The 23,442-nt window shown below is 47.7% G+C and overlaps 1 protein-coding gene and 1 long non-coding RNA gene across 2 annotated transcripts in view; one reads left to right on the top strand and one right to left on the bottom strand.

Annotated features, from left to right (window-relative positions):
- Positions 1–23,442, bottom strand: part of npas1 (neuronal PAS domain protein 1) — a 382,645-nt gene that overhangs the window by 6,763 nt on the left and 352,440 nt on the right. The window contains exons 9-12 of the mRNA XM_080218356.1: positions 21,159–21,265; positions 14,018–14,165; positions 9,052–9,167; positions 3,938–7,332 (exon numbers count right to left, since the gene is read on the bottom strand). Of these exons, the coding sequence (XP_080074482.1) occupies positions 6,014–7,332; positions 9,052–9,167; positions 14,018–14,165; positions 21,159–21,265 (1,690 nt within the window). The 3' untranslated portion in view covers positions 3,938–6,013. The remainder of the gene's footprint in view (positions 1–3,937; positions 7,333–9,051; positions 9,168–14,017; positions 14,166–21,158; positions 21,266–23,442) is intronic.
- LOC145362270 (uncharacterized) overlaps positions 6,699–23,442 on the top strand; it is an 80,042-nt gene continuing 63,298 nt past the window's right edge. The window contains exons 1-2 of the long non-coding RNA XR_013889966.1: positions 6,699–6,766; positions 22,784–22,933. This is a non-coding gene — a long non-coding RNA (uncharacterized LOC145362270). The remainder of the gene's footprint in view (positions 6,767–22,783; positions 22,934–23,442) is intronic.

The raw sequence follows: 23,442 nt of genomic DNA on the forward strand, positions 1-23,442 counted from the left end.
AGCAATTTAGCATGGCCAATCCACCTAACCTGCACACCTTTGGACACTACAGAACAATTTAGCATGGCTAATCCACCTAACCTGCACATCTTTGGACACTAAGAGCAATTTAGTATGGCCAATCCACCTAACCTGCACATCTTTTAAGTATGGGAGGAAACCGGAGCACCCGGAGGAGACCCAGAGACACGGAGAGAACGTGAAAACTCCAGTCATCAGAGGTCAGAATTGAACCTGGGTCCCTGGTGCTCAGGCAGCAGTGCTAATCACTGTGCCACCACTGGATGGATTTTTTTTAGAATAATTCTTAGGTTGTGGGCATCGCTAGCTGGGACAGCAATTATTGCCCATCCCTAACTACCCTCCATTTCAGAAGACGTTTAAGTCAGCCTTCTGGAAATCATATGTAGGCCAGACCAAGTGAAGATAGCAGATATTTTTCCCTAAAGGACATTTTATTTCCAGATTTTTATTGAATTCAAATTTCACCATCTGCCACGGTGGGATTCAAATCCGGGTCCCCAGAGTACTACCCTGAGTCTCTGGATTATTAGTTGCATGACAGTCAGAACAACGCTTCCTCTCATTTTGCTAATGGCCGGAGTGTTAGAAGGTGGGGGTTGAGTGCAAATCACTTGATAAAACCTCCAGGCGTAAATCTATTGGCAACCTTCCAAATACTTTCATAGAATCCCTACAGTGCAAAAAGAGGCCCTTCAGCCTATCAAGTTTCTGAATCTCTGAAAGTATCTTACCCAGACCCTTTCCATGCAACCCCACACATTCACCACGGCCAATTCACCTAACCTGCAGTTTGGTGGAGTATGAGAAGAAACAGGAGCACCCGGAGGAAACCCAGATATGGGTGAGAATGCGCAAACTCCACAGAGTACCTGAAGCTGGAATTGAATCCAGTTCCCTGGTGCTGTGAAGCAGCAGTGCTAACCACTGTGCCATCCTGTAATGCAACTGTTCATTCATACAATCAACTCTTCGACCAGCTTGTTACTGCTTCTGTTCTACTGCACTCCCACCTGGTGAATCATCTGGAGAGAAAAAAAGGTAGGGCTACGGTGGGGGGGGGGGGGGGGGGGAGGAGGGTGGTAGAGAGCGGGACTGAAACGATGGGCCCTTTTTTGCTGTGAGCTTTCTCAGAAGTTGGGACTGCTCTCTGTGGAATGATGGAGGCTGCTGGGAGATTCAGTAAGCGGTGTGCAAGATTCTGGCAGGTTTAAAAAAGGCTGACAAAGACACAACACAAGGGGAATTCAGATTTGAGGCCTTGGGACAATTTCGCAGCAAGTGGTAACCAGCAGGAACGTACTGCCCACCAAGCACCAGCAAGAGGGGAACCAACTGGATGGGCAACTGAGGGGTAAAATACTGGCAGGGAGAGAGAGCGGGGCTGATTGGACTGCTCTTAGGGAGGGGCTGGCATTGACTTGGTAGGCTGAATGGCCTGGTTCCAGTGCTCCAATGGCTCTACAGTTTGCTCACCCAGCAGTTGGCGAGGGGTACTTTGGCACACTGCGAATAACGCAGGACAAATACTGGGCATATGGAATGTGCTGAACTGTGGTCAGAAAGGAGACAGTGGGCTGTTCCATTGTGCCACTCCTTCGGAAGGAAACCCCTGGCTTTTTCATCTGTCATAAACATCAACACCTCTCACGCACAACGCAAACATTTGCCTAAATTAATTCACAGCTGAGCATCCATTATTGCCAATAATGCTTCAGAAGTATTTGTAACAGAAAAAAAAAGTGCAATTATACAAACAACACACATCTTGCACCGCATAATTGTTTTGAGTGCCCTGCATCAAAAGGTCATGGCTGTTCAATTCCAGGGACCCCCCAGAAACCTATCTTGCGCTCCCAGGCACCCCCGTACTGAGAGAATACTGCTTTGTCAATGAGACATTGAATGAGGAGCCCCTTCATCACAATCACCAGGCCCAATATTTACCCATCACCAAAACAGGTCATTGAACGGAATTGTGGGAGCTTGCTGTTCACACATTACCTGCTGTATTTGTCTTTCTGCTTTCATCTCTGGGACATGGACATCACTGGCTGGGCCAACATTTATTGCCCATCCCTTGTTGCCCTTCTTCAGAGGGCAATCGAGAGTCAACCACATTGCTGTGGCTCTGGAGTCACATGTAGGCCAGACAGGCTAAGGGTGGCAGATTTCCTTTCCTAAAGGATGTCAGTGAACCAGATGGGGTCTTCCAACAATGATTTTGTGGTCATCAGTAGATTCTTAATTCCAGATGTTTTTTTAAAATTGAATTCAAATTCCACCATCTGCCATGGTGGGATTCAAACCCAGGTCCCCAGTACATTAGCTGAGTTTCTGGATTAATTGTCTAGCGATAATACCACTGGGCCATCACCACCCCCATTTTGCACATGACGGCAGTAATTATACTTCACAAGTACTTCATTAGTTGTAAAGTGCTCTGGGAACGCTGAGGTTCGGGTGCAAGTGCTTTTTGTTTCCAAAGTGGGTGGGAATTTCTAGTCCACAGTAGGAAGCATAGATCTTGGGAAGAACAAGCAACCCTGAAACCATCCTGAGAATGGGAGATTGTATTGCAATCAGTGGCGCCCACACGTTTCCATGTCCCTGTAAATGGCTCCATGAGTAAAAAGACCAATCAATATTAAACAGTGCCACAAAGATCCCACGCTCGAATCCAGTCCTGCTCTTGGCTGGGACAATGGTAAGGGCACTGCAATTGGCAATGCCTTCCCAAGTCAAATATCCCTGGTTTTATTTCTAAAGGATGTTAACAGCAGGGTGGGCAATCATCACTCCAATTTTACAAGGACCAAGACTGGTTCAAGGTTCAGCGGTTAGAAAGGACACAGGCTGGGAGTCTGGGTCAAGATTAAAGTTCACATTCTGGGGGCTATTCCTGTTTTCACTGCAGGACGTTGTGATCTGGGTCTGTCCGTTTCTCGTTAAATTAGCAATCCATACCTTGCATCCAAAGTCAATTTCTTCTGAGTTAGATACTGAGTAAAGCTCCCTCTATACTGCCCCATAAAACACTCCCAGGACAGGTATTGCTCAGGGTTAGACAGAGTAAACCTCTTAGTAAATTGTCTCGGCTCCAACCCTGAATGAGCTGCTCCACTTACTCAAACTCCTGCCTTCAGATTCTAATGCTTGATACTGAATTCTCTCTTGCTGCTGTTCCATCAAGAGGGGGGAGGGAGCATGGAGAAAGGGTAAGAATACATATTTTCATGGCGAACTGGGAAACATTGAGTTAATAAATGCTCAACGCTCTCTGAATAATCACTACCCTGGTCTTGAGTCTGAAGTGCTCTTCTGTTTATCTCTCTCACTCTTACCCAGGACTGCCCTCTTGCCCACACACCCTCTGTCTCCTGTGCCTGATCCCAAATGGGTTGTGTAATTGATTGACAAGAGCTACTCAATCAGAGTAAGTGTTTGGTCTAAATTTGCCCCTCCACGACCCTTTCCTCCATGGCTCCAACCAACTGGGTCATGTCTTTGGCGGTCCCAGATTATTCGCCGACTGCCTTAACAAGTCAACATCAAGTGTGTCACTGAGGTAACCCCCTATTCCCTCACCCTCACACTTAAATCTTTCTTAAAACCGGTGACTCCACAGCTGCTGACTGTTGGCATCTTGCCCTGATGCCAGTGCTGAACGTGGAAATTCTGGTATTGACCACCCCACACCTACCAACTCCCTCCGCACCCCTCTCCCAACCAGAGTCCTGAGGCTTTCTGTAACTACCCGGATGAGGACCGAAGATAAAAGCAAAATGCTGGACTTGGAAGCAAAACAGAAAATGCTGGAACATCTCAACCGGTCTGACAGCATCTGTGGGGAGAGAACAGAGACAAACGTTTCGCGTGCAGATGACCCTTTGTCAGGGCTCACTTGGCAGCTCACCAAGGCTCGGCAACGCAGCCTGGATCCTCCCACCATGAATGAATCGATCTCAGATTGCAAGTGGATCAATGGCGCACCAAAATCAGAGCAGCGCCAATTTTCAGCAGCAACATCACCTCATGACAAATTGAAAAAAGAACAAAGGAAACAAAACAGTGATTAAACCCCGCGGCCTCTGCCCCTTCCCCAGCCACTTGGGAGCGAGGGGAGGAATCAAAGAGGCTGAGCTACTCTGAATCGCTGGTGCCCCACTTATAATGTGGATAAACGGGGGAAACCGGGTGGCCTGGAGTCACTCTGTACCTTCCCAATATTTTCAACTTATCTCTGCCTTCCCCACAACCAGGAGTATCTCCCATTCCCCCACTGCCACCACCCTATCACACCACAATCTTTTAACTCCTTTTGCTTTCCAAGGATTTACACTGAGGAATACACTGGCATTGTGCTATAGAGGGGGTGGATCCCCGGAGAAAGGAATCACTCTGTCCCCCAGGGAAAACATCTACCCATTGCAGCGAGAAATGAAGCTGGTTAATTTTATCCAGCTTAGGTTCCGGCCTGGTTTGTCATCCACCCATCCATCCGGAAGAGACCATTGCTTTTTTTTTTGCGTTTCAATTTTCCTTTTTACAAATGTTACCGACTGACTGTACATTATACACACAGCAGGGCCAAGAGGACAATGACCAGGACGAGGCTCAGGCCAAACATGGCCTGAGGTGGACGATGACAGGATGAGGCTCAGGCCGCACATGGACCTGAGGTGGACAACAAGTGGGCGAGGCTCAGGGGGGAGAGGGGTGGGGGAGGGAAAGGCCCAGAAGGTCTGCTACAAGTTGCTTTGTCTCTTTCTCCTTCTCTCTCTCTTGTCACCGTCAGTCTTGTGCTCGGGGAGCGTTGAGAGGAGCTGGTGGCGAGTTGAGAGCCTTGGGGTCCCAGTGACGCACTCGCCCCATCTCTCTTCTCCCCTGCCCCCTCCCTAAATCCAACAGCAGTGCCACCCTATTGTGGGTGCCAGTCGTTACGGAAGCTATCACACTCCTTGGCGATCTGTCCAGTTCATCACGAACATTGGAATCTCTTTTTCGGACCAAGAGGGAAGGAAATAAGTGCTTTCACTCAATGGGATTTGAGGGGGTTGGTTAAAAAGAGTTAAAATAATAAAAAAGGTACGACGTCCATTGTCTCAAAGGGCAAAGGGAAAAAATAGAAAGTAGAGGGTCAACTGTGAGTCAAAATAACAAAAAAGATACAAGGGCCACTGTGTCAAAGGGCAAAAGGAAAACAAATAAGAGGGTCAACTCTGAGTTAAAATAATAAAAAAGGTACAATGTCAATTGTCTCAAAAGGGAAAAATAGAGGGTCAACTTTCCATTGTGTCAAAGGGCAAAAGAAAAAAAAGACGATCAACTTTTGAGTCGAAAAAGAAAGGTACAAGGTCTGTTGGGTCAAAGGGCAAAAATAGAGGGTCAACTTTGAGTCAAACTAAAATAAAGGTACAAGATCCATTGTGTCAAAGGGCAAAAAAAGGAGGGTCAATTTTTGAGTCAAAACAAAAGGTACAAGGTCCATTAAGTCAAAGGGTAAAAGGGAAAAATAGACAGTCAACTTTGAGTTCCATTGGGTCAACTTTGAGTCAAAATTTTAAAAAAGTACAAGGTCCATTGTGTCAAAGCGCAAAAGGGAAAAATAGAGGGTCGACTTTGAGGTCCACTGGGTCAACTTTGAGTTAAAATAAAAAAAAGTACAAGGTCCATTAGGTCAAAGGACAAAATGGAGGGTCAACTTTGAGTCAAAATAAAAGAAAGATACAAGGTCCACTGTGTCAAAGGGTAAAAGGCAAAAAGAGGGTCAACTTTGAGGTTCACTGGGTCAACTTTGAGTTAAAATTGAAGAAAAAAGATACAACTTCCATTGTCTCAAAAGGGCAAGAGGGGGAAAAAAACCAGAGGGTGTTTTGAGTCAAGACGTTAGGGTTTTAAGGATGTAGTGATTCTCCCTTCTCGCCCCTCACACAGGTATATTAGAGGACCACCCCTCCCCCTCCTCAGGGGGAGGAGGTCAATGGTTCATTCAGTCTTCCTTGCGCTCCAGAGTCTGCGGGGCGTGGATGCTGCTACCCGTGTTGATGGGAAAGGGGAGGGTGGAGAGCAGGGCCTCGGCCGTGGTGAAGACGCTCCCGGCCGGCACTTGGGTCAGGCCGGCCGCGCTGATGGGGCCGGGTCCGCCGCCGGGCCCGCCGCTGCCGAAGGGCGCCGCCGCCGCCATGTTGAGCCGCTGGACGTGGTGGTAGATCATCTCCACCTGGGCCTTGGGGTCGGCCGCGAAGCCTGAGGCGTTGAGGTCGACGAAGTTGATGGCGGCGTGGGCCGCGGCAGGCAGCAGGTTGCCCGGCATGGCTAAAGTGACATCGGCCGGGGCGTAGCGGATGGTGCTGGCGGTGTAGAGGCTGTGGGGGCCCAGGCCGGGGTTGTTGGCGCTCGCGGCGACGGCCATGGGGTTGACTAACGGCACCACCATGTTTCCCGCCTGCAACCGTTGCACCATCTCGAGCTCGCTGGCATACACAACGGGCGCATGCGCCTTGCCGCTCCCGCCGCCGTTGTTGTTGTCCTCGCGGGGGGAGCCCGAGAGCGGCGGCGACAGTGCGTCGGCGGCCCTCGGGGAGGCGCTGCCGTAGGAGGTCGTCTTCTGCCCGCTACCGCCGCTGCTGTTGCCACTAGCAACGTCGGCACCTGGCGGCGTCAATACAGAGTCCGGAATGGCGACGTGAAGGGAGGCCTGTGCGGGATGGAAAGCCTCTGAAGCCGCGGCCTTGGCCACACGGTAAGGCAGCTCGCTACTCCTCACCACCTCGCGGTTGGGCGGGTAGTTCCAGATGGCGCTGTGGTTGTCGAAGTTGACGGGCTGGATGACCTCAGTCTTTATCTTGAGCGGCGAGGCGGCCCGCCCACCGCCTCCGCCGAAGTCCGAAGGGCTGGGCGAGTCCGAGGACTTGGCCCGCGAAGCCTCTCGACTAGGCCTCTTCTTCCGCTTCAGGTACGGCTGCTTGCTGGGCAGCCCGGCTGCGCTGCGATCCTCCGAGCTGTCGGTGTCGCTGTCGCCGCCCTCGCCGGGGCTGGAGCCCCGCGTCGGCCGGCCCTCGCCCTGGCCCTCCACCTTCATGCGCTTGACCTTGGACAGGACGAAGCTCTTGCGGCCGGCGCTCGGGCCTTCGCTGTCCGAGTCGTCGTCCGGGAGGCTAGAGTCGCTGTCGTCCTTGGCCGAAGTCATCTCTTCCTCCTCATCGTCGTCCTCCGACTGGCTGGCGGACCGCTTCCAGCCCTCCGGCCGAGGGGGCGCCACTTTCTGGTAGCCGCCCCGCTTCCCTGGCTCTTTGGGATTGTCCCTTTCTGCAGCACAAAAGAGAGATGGTCAATTGGCAACTTAGCATGGTCAATCCACCTAACCTACATATTTTTGGAAACTAAGGGGCAATTTAGCATGGCCAATCCACCTAACCTGCACATTCTGGGACATCAAGAGGCAATTTAACATGGCCATTCTGCCTAACTTAAACATCTTTGACTAGTAAGGGGCAATCCATCAAACCTGCACATTTTGGGACATTAAGGGGCAACTTAGCATGGCCAATCCATCTAACCTACACATCTTGGAACACCAAGAGACAATGAACACCGTGAATTATAATCACTCCTCCATTGGTGGAAGCACCTTCAGTGGGCAGCACGGTGGCACAGTAGTTGGCACTGTTTCTCAGGGACCAGGGTTCGATTCCTGGCTTGGGTCACTATCTGTGCCTAGATCTGTGCACAGATACCTGTATCTGTGTAGGTTTCCTCCGGGTGCTCCAGCTTCCTCCCATAATCTGAAGAGCGCGCTAGTTCAGTGCACTGACCTGAACAGGTGCTGGAGTGTTGCGACCAGGGGAATTTCACAGTAACTTAATATAAGCCTTACTTGTGACTAGTAAATAAACTTTACTTATACTTTAGCTGCCTGAGCCTCCAGTTTTGGAATTTTCTCCCTAGTGGTTTTTGAGATGCTCTTCAGGACCTAACCTTCTCGCTAAGCTCATGGCCATCTGCCCCGATGTCTCCTTTTGTGACTCGGTGTCATATCCTGTCTGGTAATGTTCCCATTGGCACTACAACAGGAGTCTCATCCTTCAGCTCCAGTCTGTTCGGTTTGATCATAGCCTGATCTGTATCAGAATCTCAACTCCATCTTATTTCCCCTCGCAAATTCGTCAGACATAGGTTTTGCTGGCTGGCCAGCATTTATTGTCCATCCCCAGTTTTTAAGAGTCAAGGTTTAAGAATACTTCAAGAGTCAACATTGCTATGGATCTGGATTCACATGTAGGCCAGACCAAATAAGGATATTACCGAACTAGATTAGTTACTACCACAATCGATAATGATTCCATGGTCATCATTAGACTTTTAATTCCAGATTTTTTTCTTGAATTTCAGTTCCACCATTGGCCATGGTGGGATTTGAACCCAGGTCCTCAGAGCGTTACCCTGAGTCTCTGGGTTAATACTTATTGTGTCACTGCATTAGAATTAAAATGGAACTGAAATGCAGGATTAGCCATGTTATATATTTAAGCGGTTGCATGATTGCTTCTAGATCATATGATTTAATGACAATGTCATTAGGGTGTTGCACAGGCTGCTGTTTTACTTTTCTCTCTGTACGGGCAAAAGTCCTGAGAATAAATCCATTGTTAGTTTCAATCTACATGTGCAAACTGTGTCTTTTTCTTGTGTTAAACCCACAATCCCTAAAATAGTTTGGACATTACAAGCCATGACCATATTGAATGGTGGAGCAGGGCCCAAGGGGCCGAATGGTCTACTCCTGCTCCTATTTCATATATTCTGATGATTTCTCTTAAGTCGGGTGCATTTAGGAGCCAATGTATCCTTCCTACAGTGTGGTGCCCAGATCTGGATGCAGTGCTCCAGGTGAAGTTTGATCTGAGCTGCGTTGAGCTATAATGTAACTTCCACTAACTTGGCATGGGAAGGGGATGCTGTGACTCACTCAATACTGAATTTGATCACTTTAAAAGCACTGGAATACACTTTACTGGCAGTTTTTACCTAAGTGTTCCCGGGAATCGGACTCAGAATCCGATAACTCCAGCTGCTTGGAAGATTTGATGGCCGCCAATGGAAGTTGAGAGATGTCCATCGGTGTCTCCCGATGCTCTGGCTTGCTATGAATGGATTTAACACAAGTTAAAAAAGGTGATGTGCATCACTGTAGCAAAGGGAAGAAAACAGCTAAAGAAAACCTCTACCTGCAAGCAGAGACAATAAACGGTTTCAAAGGGAGCCTGGATGGGGGTTTGACGGAACTCGGCTTGCTGGGATAATGCAGGTGCGGGAAAGATGGGATAACTTCTGGCGACACTTTAAACATCAGCCTCCCCCCCACCCCCCACTCCCTGCCTCCATAAATGTTTATGAATAAACAGGTACTGCCCTTAACAACTGACACCTGTAAAGTTTATTCATTAGAGTCGCAAGTCAGCTTACATTAACACTGCAGTGAAGTTACTGTGAAAATCCCAGAGTTGTCATGCTCTGGTGCCCATTCGGGTACACTGAGGAAGAATTTAGCACAGCCAATGCACCTAACCAGGACTGTGGGAGGAAACCCACGCAGATACGGGGAGGATGTGCACACTCCACGCAAAAGTTCACCCAAACTGGGAATTGAATCCGGGTCCCTGGAGCTGTGAGACAATAGTGCTAACCACTGTGTGGTGATGTTTCCATGTATCTATTGTCCCTTTGTCCTTCTACATGGAGTTGGGTTTGGGAAGTGCTGTCGGAATGATGATTTGATATTGCAAGATGGGTTGCAGTCAATGTAGCCACCACTTTTTAAAAATTAATTCATGCTATGTGGGCAACATTGGCTGGGCCAGCATTTATTGCCCATCCCTAGTTGCCTGAGCTGAGAGTCAACCACAAGGGTGGCACGGTGGCAAATGCTAGACTCGAAACCCCAAGAATTAACGCAGCTTAAGAGGGCAATTAAATTTAAGTTTTTCAGAATCGCCTGAATCCAGAGAAAGTTGAGAGAATGTTCTACGTCACTAGTCAACTCCCCTACCTCACCAGTGCTTCCGCTGAGTCTTGGGTATGGAATGCTCTCTCACAGAAAGCAGCAAACACAGAACCCAACGATGGCACATTGCTTAGCACTGCTGCCTCACGGTGCAAGGGACCTGTGCTCAATTCCTGGCTTGGGGTCACTGTCTGTATGGAGTTTGCACATTCTTATGTCTGCATGGGTTTCCTCCAGGTGCTCTGGTTTCCTCCCACAGTCTGAAAGACGTGCTGATTGGTGCTAAATTCTCCCTCTGTACCCGAACAGGCACCGGAGTGTAGCGACTAGGGTATTTTCATTGCAGTGTTAATGTAAGCCTACTTGTGACACTAATAAATAAACTTTACTCTCAATTGTTGTTAATGGGGCAAGTGTTTTCTCGTAAACCGTTTGTTGGTGGGGGGGGGTGGTGGAGAGGCTAATGTTTAGCAAACACAAAACAAAGGTTTGCGAAATGGTGATGGCAGAACTGAGAAGGGGCAGAGTCAGGGTAGGTTGGGAGAAAACTGGCAGAGAAAACATGAGAGAGCAGGAGAAACAGAGTCCTTTCCCAGCCGTCTGTGTCAAGAAGGTATGAACAGAGTGTAATGAGAAAATGTGGCACCTTCTGCTGGGCTGCATGTTAATTAGGCCCTATAATTAATGCTTGCAATTAAAGTATAATCACAGCAACTAATGGTTTTATGTTAAATTAGTCACAGCTAATTATTTGCGGTGTAGAGATTACTAAATATTACCGCAGCAGTCACATTCTTTTTCTGACTTCTGAGGAACAGACTAAAAATGCAGAGCGTGTGGTAATTTTTCTGGATTTGTTCCTTTTAAGAGGTTGTTTAAGATGTGGAGAACAGTGTAATTGAGCTCCACAAAGTTTAATTAGTGGCCTGAGACCAAAGGCCGTTTGTACTCTGCCACTTCACACTGTCACTTAAAAACAAAACCAACCTCAAATAGCGCATATTCCCTATCCCTCAGATCAGGCCCGTTCAGACCCCCCCCAACTCGTGCCTCGGGAACGGGAGGCCTTGTGGTGCTGATTTGAAGAAGGACTGGGGACAGAGGTGGAGAGGAGGTGTCTTCCATCATCAGCAAACATCAATAAAAACAGATGATGTGCTTAGTATCCCATAGTTATTTGTGAGAGCTTGTTGAGCGCAAATTGGCTGTTGAGTTCCTGATAGCAATGTTTAGTTTATTTATGAGTGTCACATTAACACTGCAATGAAGTTACTGTGAAAATCCCCTAGTCGCCACACTCTAGCGCCTGTTCGGATACACTGAGGGAGAATTTAGCACGGCCAGTGCACCTAACCAACATGTCTTTCAGACTGCGGGAGGAAACTGGAGGAGCCGGAGGAAACCCACGCAGACACGGGAACTCAGCTTGCTGGGATAATGTGGTGCGGGAAAGAAGGGATAACGCCTGGCGACACTTTAAATATCATCACCCCCCCCCCCCACAAAGGTTTATGAGTAAACACCTGCCGCCATTAACAATTGACAGCTGTAAACTTTATTTATTAGTGTTGCAAGTTGGCTTACATTAACACTGCAGTGAAGTTACTGTGAAAGTCCCCTAGTTGCCACACTCCCTCTTTGGGTATGCTGAGGGAGAATTTAGCATAGCTAATGCACCTAATCAGCATGTCTTTCAGATTGTGGGAGGAAACCAGAGCAATGTTTCAAACTCAAGTTTATGCAAACCATCTTTTTGTTATTTAACAAATCTCTTCTCCATGTTCTTCCTCCTCACCCGCCCCCCCCCCCCCCCCCCCCCCACCACCGGCTCAGAACAGTAAGGCTTGCATTTATATAGCGCCCCAGATCTTCCCAAGGCAATGAACTGCTTTAAAAGTGGTTTGCCAGCACGGCAATTCCAGGAGGCACGCTGTGACGCCGCATTCTATGCGTGTTCTCTGCAGTTATAAACAGCTCTGTTTTTCCTTTCGTTGCGTCACCGAGCTGCCTGATTAGATGTCCCTTTATTGCTATTTAAATGGGGTTTTGTTTATTTTTAATCTTGGCCTAATGCACTTTCTAGGAGTTTAGAAAGGCTGGTTAGGGGTTTGGGCTCCAGGCTGGAGGCAGTGTGTTGGTCTCTCTCCCTGGTATTAGAAGTTCTGCTGGCTAGCTAGGAACAGTTTTCTTGCCTTCCTGAAATGTAGATGTTGCTGTTGTTGGTTTGCAGCTGGAGCGCAGCAGTGGCTCAATCTCTACCTCGAGGTGTTGGGGTTTCCAAGCCAGAGTTTCAAATTTCTATCCAAAGGGTTAATTCACAACAGGTATTGCTGAGCTGCAAAACCACGTGAGCGGCACAGTGGATAGCACGGCTGCCTCACCGTGCCAGGGTTCGATTCCGGCCTTGGGTCACTAACTGATGTGGAGTTTGCAAGCTCTCCCCCGTCTGCATGTGTTTCCTCTGGGTGCTCCGGTTTCCTCCCACAGTCCAAAGCTGAGCTGGTTAGGTTGTTTGGCTGTGCTAAATTAACCTTAGTGTCTGGGGGATTAGCAGGGTAAACATGAGGGATTACGGGAATAGGGCTGGGTGGGATTGTGGTCGGTACAGACACGATGGCTCAAATGGCCTCCTTCTGCTCTGAGGGGATTCTATGATTCACTCTTATTTTCTGTGGTAAACCTGGGATGGGTGTATGTAGGGAGGTTTGTTGGGTTGGAACCGTGCATTTAGTTATCAGTGCACAATTTTAAACTCCATCCCTCCAGCAATGAAGGACAAAATTCCATTTGCCTTCTTAATTACCTGCTGCACTTGTGAACCAATGTTTTGTGGTTCAGTCACCAGGACACCCAGGTCCCTCTGCACAGCAGCATGCTATAATTTTTTTTTACCATTTACATAATGGTCCGTTACCTACCAAAATGGATGACTTCACATTTACCAACATTGTAATCCATCTACCAGACCTTTGCCCAATACCATTGTTGCTTGCTTTCTTGTTTGTGATTGGTCAAAGGTATCGTTAATTTTCTTTCTATGTGTTAGCTATATTCTTAATTAAACTTTGTTTGATAAAACCTCCCTTGTGGGTCTTTTGAATCTCACATGGGGTGGAACATCTCATGCCAAATTCAAAGTGAAAATTCTATGGTCTAGGCCAACTTCACAAAAATATCTTGGAGTTTCTTCACAAAAATATCTTGGAGTTTCCAGCCTGGACTATAACGAGGCTCAATCTTGGAGTCGCAGTGCCTGACCTCATAGCCAGCCAACCCAGTAGCTAAGCGCCTGCATCAGAGATGGTGGATTTGAAACCAAGCCCTGAAAGGAACACTGCTCGCATGGCTTCCCAGTGGCTGCCCCCCGCCCCACCCCCCCTTCCCTCATCACCCCACTCACTGTTTCACTCACGACCCCGTTCCCAGCCCTTCGACACCCCCCACCCACCTTCCCTCTTCCCAATCACTGCACCACCCCTAACCCCTTGGCCCCTACGAACTCTCTGCAGCCCATCTGTGCCAATCTCTCACTGCCTGGCTCGCTTCCAAAACCTTAGCTGCCTCGTTTGCAACAAGCAAGGGGTGGCAAGAGGGATGTCGTGGAGGGTTCAGAAGTAAGATTTGGGGACTGGGAGGGTGATAACGGGGCACTGGGTGGGTGGCAGCGAAGGGGTGGTGAGCCTTTGACAGACAATGGGTGCACAGCAATGATGCCAGCCAGGTATGAGCCAACATTCAGAATGGGTGCCGACTCCCTCTTTCCAGCCTGGTGCCAGGCAACACCGTGAATGTTGGAGAGCAAAACGGGCAAGTTTGCGTACTGCAAGATCCTGTAGGATTTTGCAAATTTTGGAGGAGGGATGAACATTGGAAACCACCACCACCACCTGCCGCCACCCCCCCCCCTCCCCCCCCCCCCTCCCCACTCCTGTTGAAATGACTATTCCTGATCCTGCCCTTCAGCAGGCACACTGAGCGGATGGCCCTCACCTCAGCACATGGTTGACCCAGATGATGTTTTTCTCATTCCCATTCTTGACGTTGATGGAGATGGTGGCGCTGGACTGCACCCACATGTAGCCACCATTCTTCTGCATCCAACGATAATACTTGGTGACCACCTGACCCTTGTTTAACACTGCAACAGAGGCAGAAAAGAGAAGGGTTGTTAACGGAAGGGAGCAAGTTGGCGGGGAGTACTGGAAGCTGGGTAACGACACAAAGTTCACCCAATAATGTGAGGGAGTTGGATTCATCAGTCAAGACACAGTCAGTAAAATGAAGGCGATAGCAATGGCCCTGTGCACATCAACGTTGAAAATGGGGAAATACTCGAGAGCTTCAAGTTCCTAGGTGTCCAGATCACCAATAACCTGTCCTGGTTCCTCCACGTTGACACTATAGTTAAGAAGGTCCACAAACAGCTGTACTTTCTCAGGAGGCTAAGGAAATTTGGCACGAGTGCTACGACTCTCACCAACCTTTACAGGTGTAGCATAGAAACTCTCCTTTCTGGTTGTATCACAGTAGTATGGCTCTTGCTCTGCCCAAGACCAAAGAAACTACAAAAGGCTGTGAATGAAGCCCAATCCATCATGCAAACCAGCCTCACATCCATTAACTCAGTCTACACTTCCCTCTGCCTCGGGAAAAGCAGTCAGCATAATTAAGGACCCCATGCACCCTGGACATACTTTCTTCCACCTTCTTCTGTCAGGAAAAAGATACTAAAGTCTGAGATCGTGTACCAAATGACTCAAGAACAGCTTCTTCCCTGTTGCTGTCAGACTTTTGAATGGACTTACCATATATTAACTTGATCATTCTCTACACTCCTAGCAGTGATTGCAACACTATATTCTGCACCCTCTCCTTTCCTTCTTCCCTATGTACTCTATATGGTATGCTTTGTCTGTATAACAGGCAAAAAACAATATTTTTCACTCTATCCCAATATATGTGACAATAATAAATCAAGTCAAATCAAGGATACAGTCACTAACACGGTGCTGAGAGGAGTGGCGTTATTGAGTAACAGCGTGAGGGAGCTGGATTAACATCAGTCAAGATATCGTCAGTAGCACAGGCTGCTGGGGGAGAGGGGTTACTGAGTGACAGCGTGAGGGAGCTGGATTAACCTCAGTCGAGATATAGTCAGTAACACAGGCTGCTGGGGGAGAGGGATTACTGAATGACAGCGTGAGGGTGCTGGATTAACATCAATTCACATATAGTCAGTAACACGGCACTGAAGGAGAGGGAGCTGGATTAATATCAGTAGAGATACAGTTAGTAACACAGGGTGCTGGGGGGACAGGAATTACTGAGTGATAGTGTGAGGGAGTTGGATTAACATCAGTAGAGATACAAGCAGTAACAGGATGCTGAGGGAGCGGGGTTACTGAGAGACAGAGGGAGCTTGATTAACATCACTATAGATACACTACACACGGTGCTGAGGGAGAGAAGTTACAAAATGACAGTGTGAGGGAACTGGATTGTCAGTCAGGAGCACAGGATGCTGGGCAAGAGGGGTTACTGAAAGACAGTGTGAGGGAGTTGGATTAACATCAATAGAGATTCAATCAATAACACAGGGTGCTGGGAGGAGAGGGGTTGCTGGGTGACAGTGTGAGGGAGCTGGATTAATTTCAGTACAGATACAGCCAGTAACACAGGGTGCTGGGGGAGAGGGGTTACTGAGTGACAGTGTGAGGGAGCTGGATTAATGTCAGTAGAGATACAGTCAGTGACATGGGCTGCTGGGGAGAGGGTTACTTTGTGACAGTGTGAGAAAATTAGATTAATTTCAGTAGAGACACAGTAACACAGGACGCTAGGGGGAGAAGGGTTACTGAGAGATAGCATGAGGGAGCTGGATTAACATTGGTAGAGATACAGTCAGTAACACAGGTCGCTGGGGGAAGAGGGGTTACTGAGAGATGGTGTGAGGAAGCTGGATTAATTTCAGTACAGATACAGCCAGTAACACGTGCTGGAGGGAGAGGTGTTATTGAGAGTCAGGTGAGAGAGCTGGACTAACGTCAGTAGGTACACAGTAGCACAGGACGCTGGTGGGGGAGAGGGGTTACTGAGAGACAGTGCAAGGGAGCTAGATTAATTTCAGTACAGATACAGCTAGTAACACAGGGCACTGGGGGAGAGGATTACCGAGAGACGACGTGAAGGAGCTGGATTAACATCAGTACAGATACAGTCAGTAACACAGGCTATTGGAGGGAGAGGGGTTACTGAGTGACAGTATGAGAGAGCAGGATTAACATCGGTACAGATACAGTCAGTAACAAAGGGCACTGGGGGAGAGGGTTACTGAGAGACAGTGTGAGGGAGTTGGATTAACATCAGTAGAGATACAGTCAGCAACAGAGGGTGCTGGGGGGGAGACAGTTATTGAGAGATAGTGTGACGGAGTTGGATTAACTTCAGTAGAGGTAGTAACACAGGCTGCTGGGGGAGAGGGGTTACTTGGAGACAGTGCGAGGGAGCTAGATTAACATCAGTAGAGATACAGTTAGTAACACAGGGCTGGAGGGAGAGGTGTTATTGAGAGGCAGGTGAAAGAGCTGGATAAACATCAGTAGAGACACAGTAGCACAGGGCGCTGGGAGAGAGGAGTTATTGAGTGACAATGTGAGGGAGCTGGGAGATTAACATCAATAGAGACACAGTAACATAGTGTGCTGGACAGAGAAGGGTTACTGACTGATAATGTGAGGGAGCTGGGTTAACATCAGTAGAGATACAGTTAGCAACACGGGGTGCTGGGGCAGAGAAGTTACTGAATGACAGTGTGAGGGAGCTGGATTAACATCAGCAGAGACAGTAACAAGGGTGCTGGGGGAGAGGGGTTACTGAGTGACAGTGTTGGAGCTGGAGGAATGCTGTTCCCTTCTCTACATTCTCGATCGATTTCTTTCTCTTATTCCCTTTTGGTGCTTATTTATTTTCCTTTCATTCTGACACACATTCCCTATTTATATGTTCTCTCTCTTTCACACACATTCTCCCCAGCCACTGTATCTCTCCCTCCCAGTTACAATTGGTTGGTTGCTCAGTTTGTCTCTCTCTATCCCTCTCTCGTCTCCAGCAGTGTGCTGGGATCTGATGATTGATGGTCTGTACTGTGACAGTGCTGAAATAAAAAGCTTTAAATTCAATTCAGCAGACGTTCTGTTTTAATATCACAACAGCAAAATGGATTTAAATCTCGAATTCTGCAGAAATTCCTCATCTCAGTGAGTGCTATTGATTGTAGACGTGATAAATTGTGACAGATATCTCTTTAATCCTTGTGGGAGCTTAAACACTATGAACACGGGACTTTAGCATAAGCGCTGCTCCTGGCAGTGTTTCTACACGAGGGGAAAACACTAACATCTCCAAATAATTGCCTGCCAACTCCCTCTCGGTCCTCTGCCTTCTATCCCGAAAAGATATGCTGAATTGCCTGTTCTCTGGGGACCAGGTCCCTGCTCTCTGTTAACTCCACCAATTAGAATCAGTACAGGAAGGGGGGTGGGCAACATGGCGACACAGTGGTTAGCACTGTTGCCTCACAATGCCAGGGGCCAGGGCTCAATCCCAGCCTCAGGTCACTGTGAGTGGAGTTTGCATATTCTCCCCGTGTTTGCGTGGGTTTCCTCCAAAATGTGTGGGTTAGGTGGATTGGCCATATTAAAGTGTGTGCATGCGCGTACATGCGCGCGTGTGTATATGTGTGTGTGTATATGCATATGTGCGCATGCGTGCGTTTGTATGCACGTGTGTGTTTGTGTATGCATGTGTGTGTGCGTCTGTCTGGAGTATGTGTGTGCATGCGTGTGTGTGTGTGTGTATGAACGCATGTGTGCACATCTATCTGTGTGTCTGCACTCGTGTGTGTCCATGTGTGTATGTGTATGTGTGCATGTATGCGCACGTGTGTGTTTGTGTGTTTGCATGTGTGTGTGCGTGTATGCATGCATGTGTATGCATCTGTGTGCGTGTATGCATGCATGTGTATGCATCTGTGTGCATGTGTGTGTATGTATGCACACGTCTGCATCTATTTGTGTGTATGGATGAGTGTGTGTGTGAAAGCATATGTGCGCATCTATCTGTGTGTGTGCACGCACATGCACGCTAGCAACCTTTATTTAGAGTCATAGGCCGGAACGTTACCACCTCGCCCACCCAGAATTGGCCAGGGTCTGATAATGGAAATTTCTGTTGACATCGGACTGGAATTTCTGATGTCGCCAGAGTGAGGCTGTAAAATCCTGCCCATTGTGTCATAAAGTTTTACAGCATGGAAATAGGTCCAACTTGTCCATGCCACCCAATTTTTACCGCTAAGCTAGTTCCAATTGCCCGCGTTTGACCCATATCCCTCCAAGCCCATCTTGCCCATATAACTGCTCACTAATGTGTTGCCTGGTCTTGAGGGTGTTGGCTATGAGGAGAGGTTGAATAAACTCGGATTGTTTTCACTGGAAAGATGGAGGCTGAGGGGGTGACCCGATAGAGGGCTGCACAATTATGGGAGGCACAGATAGTGTGGCTAGTCAGAGGTTTTATCTCAGGGTGGAAGGGTCGACTGCAGGAGGGGGTGAGTTTAGGCGATAGGGGGTAAGTCTGGGGAAGACGTGTAGGGAAAGTTTGTCATATAGAAGGTGGTGGGTGCCGGGAACGCAGGAGGTGGAAGCAAGCATGTTAGCAACATTCAAGTTGTATCTTAATAGATACATCAACAATAGGGCCAGAAACCATGTATTGGTGCAGGCTTGGTGGACCAAAGGACCTGTTCCTGTGTTGTATAGTACTTTGTTGCAGGAATAATTAGGTACAGAAACAGGAAGAAGTCTGACCTATGCACCTTCAGAGATTGAAAGAGAGAGACATGAAGGGGGAGATGGTGTCGTAATGATAATATTGCTGGACTTGGTAATTCAGGAGCCCCAGGCTAATGTTCTGGGGTACTTGCTGATGTGCCCTTCTTTTAGGAAGGGAATCTGCCACCCTTACACATCTGGCCTACACAGACCAGTTGACCGTTTAGCACCCTCTGCAGGGGCCTAAGAGGCTACTCCATTCATTGTCAATGAGGAACCAAGGCTGTCTTTATCAGTGACCCTCATCTCACATCCTTTGGAAAAAAGAAAACAGTGCTTTGTAGGCAGTTATTTGGCCCATCATGGCTCTTACATTGAGCTGCCCTCTTTGTCCCCACGTGCCCTGGAACAAGGGTGGCAGATACATGTGGGAATACCACCACCTGAAGATTTTCCTCCAAGCCACTCGCCACCCAGACTTGGAAATCTTTCATCCATTCCTTCACTGCTGTCGGGTCATAATCCTGAAACTCCCTCCCTAACAGCACCATGAGTGTACCTACACCTATACCAGGAAATTTGGTATGTCCACTACGACTCTCACCAATATTTACAGGTGCACCGTAAAAAGCATATTTTCCGGTTGTATCACGGCTTGGTATGGCTCCTGCTCTATCCAAGACTGCAAGAAATTACAAAAGGTTGTGAATGTAGCCCAATCCATCATGCAAACAAGCCTCCCATCCACTGACTCCGTCTACACTTCCTGCTGCCTGGGGAAAAGCAGCCAGTATAATTAGGACCACATGTCTCCCAGACATTCTCTCTTCCACCTTCTTCCTTCGGGAAAAAGATACAAAAGTCGGAGGTCCTGTACCAACCAATTCAAGAAAGCTCCTTCTCTGCTGCCATCAAATTTTTGAATGGACTTACCTTGCATCAAGTTGATCTTTCTCCATACCCTAGCTATGACTGTAACACTACATTCTGCACTCTCTCCTTCTCTATGCACGGTATGCTTTGTATGGCATGCAAGAAACAATACTTTTCACTGTATACTAATACACTAATAATAAATCAAATCAAATCCCCTACATATTGTTTCTGTTCCAATAATAATCTAATTCCCTCTTGAATGCCTCGATTGAACCTGCCTCCACCACACAGCGCATCCCAGACCCCAACCACTTGCTGCGTGAATGATTTCTGTCACATCACATTTGTCTCTTTTGCAAATCACTTTAAATCCGTGTCCCTTTCATTCGCGATCCTTTTCTGAGTGGGAACAGTTTCTCCTGATCTTTTCTGTCCAGCTCCCCTCGTGATTTTGAACATCTCTATCAAATCTCCTTCTCTCCAAGGGGAACGGTCCTAACCTCCTGTCTACCCTCATCACTGAGGCAGCCAGACTTAAGGCAGGAGAGATAGTGGTATGGTGGTAACTTCAGTGGACTAGTCATCTGAAGGCCCAGGTTCTGGGGACAAGGGGTCAAATCCCAGCACCCTGAAATTTGAATTCAGTTAATAAAGCTGGAATATAAAGCTATATTATTCGGGTAAGCGTTCTCCAAGACAGCCTTCACGACACACAACAACGCAGATTCGCTGAGCAGAAACTGATAGCCAGTTCTGCACACATGAGAACGGCCTCAACCAGGATTTTGGGTTCATGTCACACTATCTGTAACCCCCACAACTTGCCTGCGCTTGCAAAATCTCACTCACTGTCCTGTCTGGAGACAATACACATCTCTTTAACTGTGCTTAACCCTCTCTCCACTCACATTGTCTGCACCTGTAAAGACTTGATTACCTGTAAAGACTCGCACACCAACCATCATCTTCTAATTGAGTTTGTGTCTGTATATGCCCTATTTGTAAAACCAAAATCTTCACTCACCGAAAGCTGGTGCTACCAAATAAACCTGTTGGACTTTAACCTGGTGTTGTGAGACTACTTACTGTTATTAAAAACCCATCTGGTTCACTGATGTCTCACTACCACCTTCTCAAGGGGCAATTAGGGTTGGGCAATAAGTGCTAGGCGTAGCCCAACTCTCAGGGAAAATAAAGCTCCAGTCTCATTGCGAGTGCAGCCTCTGTTCAGGATGAGTATGGAGAAATTGTCTGTAGTTGTTCTCCACCGCCATGTTGGATCGTAAAAGCTTTCTTTGTCAACGATTGGCAATGTTGCAACCAATCCAAGAGCACTGCCAACGAGCTAAACGATGCTAAGGCATTCTTAAAACAACAGGGCCTGACAAGAAATATGGAGAGGTTAAGGAAGAGGAGGTACTTACAGTCCAGGTGGCTGTGCCTAATCCCCTCAACATCTTCAGCGTGAATGAAATGGTAACAGTTTTTCCCCACGACATCTGTGGTGGACAGGTCCATGTAATCCGAGATTCTGCATTCCGGAAAATAGAAGCAGGTGGTCAGGAACGGCGGGAGGACAAAGGTCACCACACAAAGTCAGGGAGTTGGAGGTCAGAGCTCTATACTGTCCGCATCAAACACTCCCCAGAACAGTACAGCATGAGGTTAGATACAGACTGTGTACAGATAGGTACAGTATGGGGTTCGATACAGAGTAAAGTTCTCTCTACACTGTCCCATCAATCATTCCCAGGACAGGTTTGGCATGGGGAGAGAGAGAGTAAAGCTCCCTCTGAACTGTCCCCACCAAACATTCCCAGGACAGGTATACAGCACAGGGTTAGGTATAGAGTAAAGCTCCCTTGACACTGTCCCCCATAAAACACTTGCAGGACAGGTACAGCATGGGGTTAGATACAGAGTAAAGCTCCCTCGACACTGTCCCCCATCAAACACTCCTAGGACAGGCATAGCATGGGGTCAAATATGGAATAAAACTCCTTCTACCAGATGTGCCGGTCGGTAGATTGGCCATGCTAAAGTGTCAGAGGGATTAGCAGGGTAAATACGTGAGGTTATAGAGATGGGCATGGGTGGGATTGTTGTTGGTGCTGGTTTGATGGGCCGAATGGCCTCCTGCTACACTGTGGGGATTCTATGATAGTCAACAACAGTGAGGAAGACAGGGTCAAAGTCCTTATGGAAATTGTTACCCAATGTCTAAGTCCTATTCCCTATGTGTCTTATATTAACTGTTGCAAACCCAAGTGTAAACAGATATAAGCTCCATGCATTGGAGAGGACACTTTTTCTATATACTACATTAAATTTAAACAGGACTCTATTCCAAAATGCTGACAAAAGGTCAGGGATTCAGATTAATTCATCTGTATCTGTGTCTATCCATGTATTCCTCTATTTTTCTATCTATCCACAGAATCCCTACAGTGCAGAAGGAGGCCATTCAGCCCACAAGCCTGCACCAACCACAATCTCACCCGGGCCATATTCCCGTAGCCCTCAAAATTTACCCTGCTAACCCCCCTGACGTTAAATTGCCTTTTAGTATGTCCAATCACCTAACCTGCACATCTTTGGTCACTAAGGGGCAATTTAGCATGGCCAATCCACCTAACCTGCACATCTTTGGACACAAAGGGGCAATTTAGCATAACCAATCCACCTAACCTGCACATCTTTGGACACTAAGGGGCAATTTAGCGTGGCCAATCCACCTAACCCGCACATCTTTGGACAGTGGGAGGAAACCCAGGCAGCCACAGGGAGAATATGCAGACTCTGCACAAACAGTAACTCAAGGCAAGAATTGAACCTTGGTGCTAACCACTGTGCCACCCTGAATCCATTGGTCTCTTTGACATAGATCGATAGACAGAAGGACGAATGGATAGACAGATAGATAAATAGAGAGATAGATAACAGACACACCTACAACAGATGGAGACAGATTGAGACACAGCAGTTAACTAGCACAAAAACAATTTTGAATCAACTATGTTCTTTCTCTCTCTCTCTCTCTCTTACTTAGTAATGGGGAACTCATCACTGTTTCAATGCTGATTGTGTCCAGTCCTGCTGTGATCTTACAGAAAGCAAATCTGGCCTGCTCGTTCCTGTGACAGCTAACGAGAAACCTTTAATTGTCCCAGCAGATAGCTGGACAGATTACTGCAAGCAGGTACGTGAGGCATGACACTTTGCAGGATGGATGGAGATTTTTTTAGAAAAATCAGACTCATGGACACATACATACGGCTGACAGACTGTTAGATTTAGCAGTGAGATAGACCAATAGACAGGTGGACCAACAGATAGACAGCTAAATAGGCAGAAGGGCCAATGGATAGACAGGTAAATAGACAGAGTGACAGATAGACATACAGTGCAGATAATTAAACTTAGACAAAGCAAGGGAAAAAGAGAATGAGATACGTGGACAACGAAAAGGGAGAGAAAGGCAGAGAGAAAGAGGGGGAGAGAAAATGAGTGAGAGACGGACAGAGAGAGACCTGAATAGAAAGAGAGAGAGAGAGAGAGTCATAGAATGAGAGCCAGAGAGCTTGAGAGACATGAACAGAGATGACGACAGAGAGAAATTAACAGAGAGAGGGAGAGAAAGATGGCTGAGAAAATGAGGGAGAGATGGAAAGACATGAACAGAGAGAGAGAGAAAATGAATTAGAGACA

This window comes from Carcharhinus amblyrhynchos, unplaced genomic scaffold (genome assembly GCF_965287045.1).
Source record: "Carcharhinus amblyrhynchos unplaced genomic scaffold, sCarAmb.v2.hapA scaffold_37, whole genome shotgun sequence".
NCBI classification, from domain to species: Eukaryota; Metazoa; Chordata; class Chondrichthyes; order Carcharhiniformes; family Carcharhinidae; genus Carcharhinus; species Carcharhinus amblyrhynchos.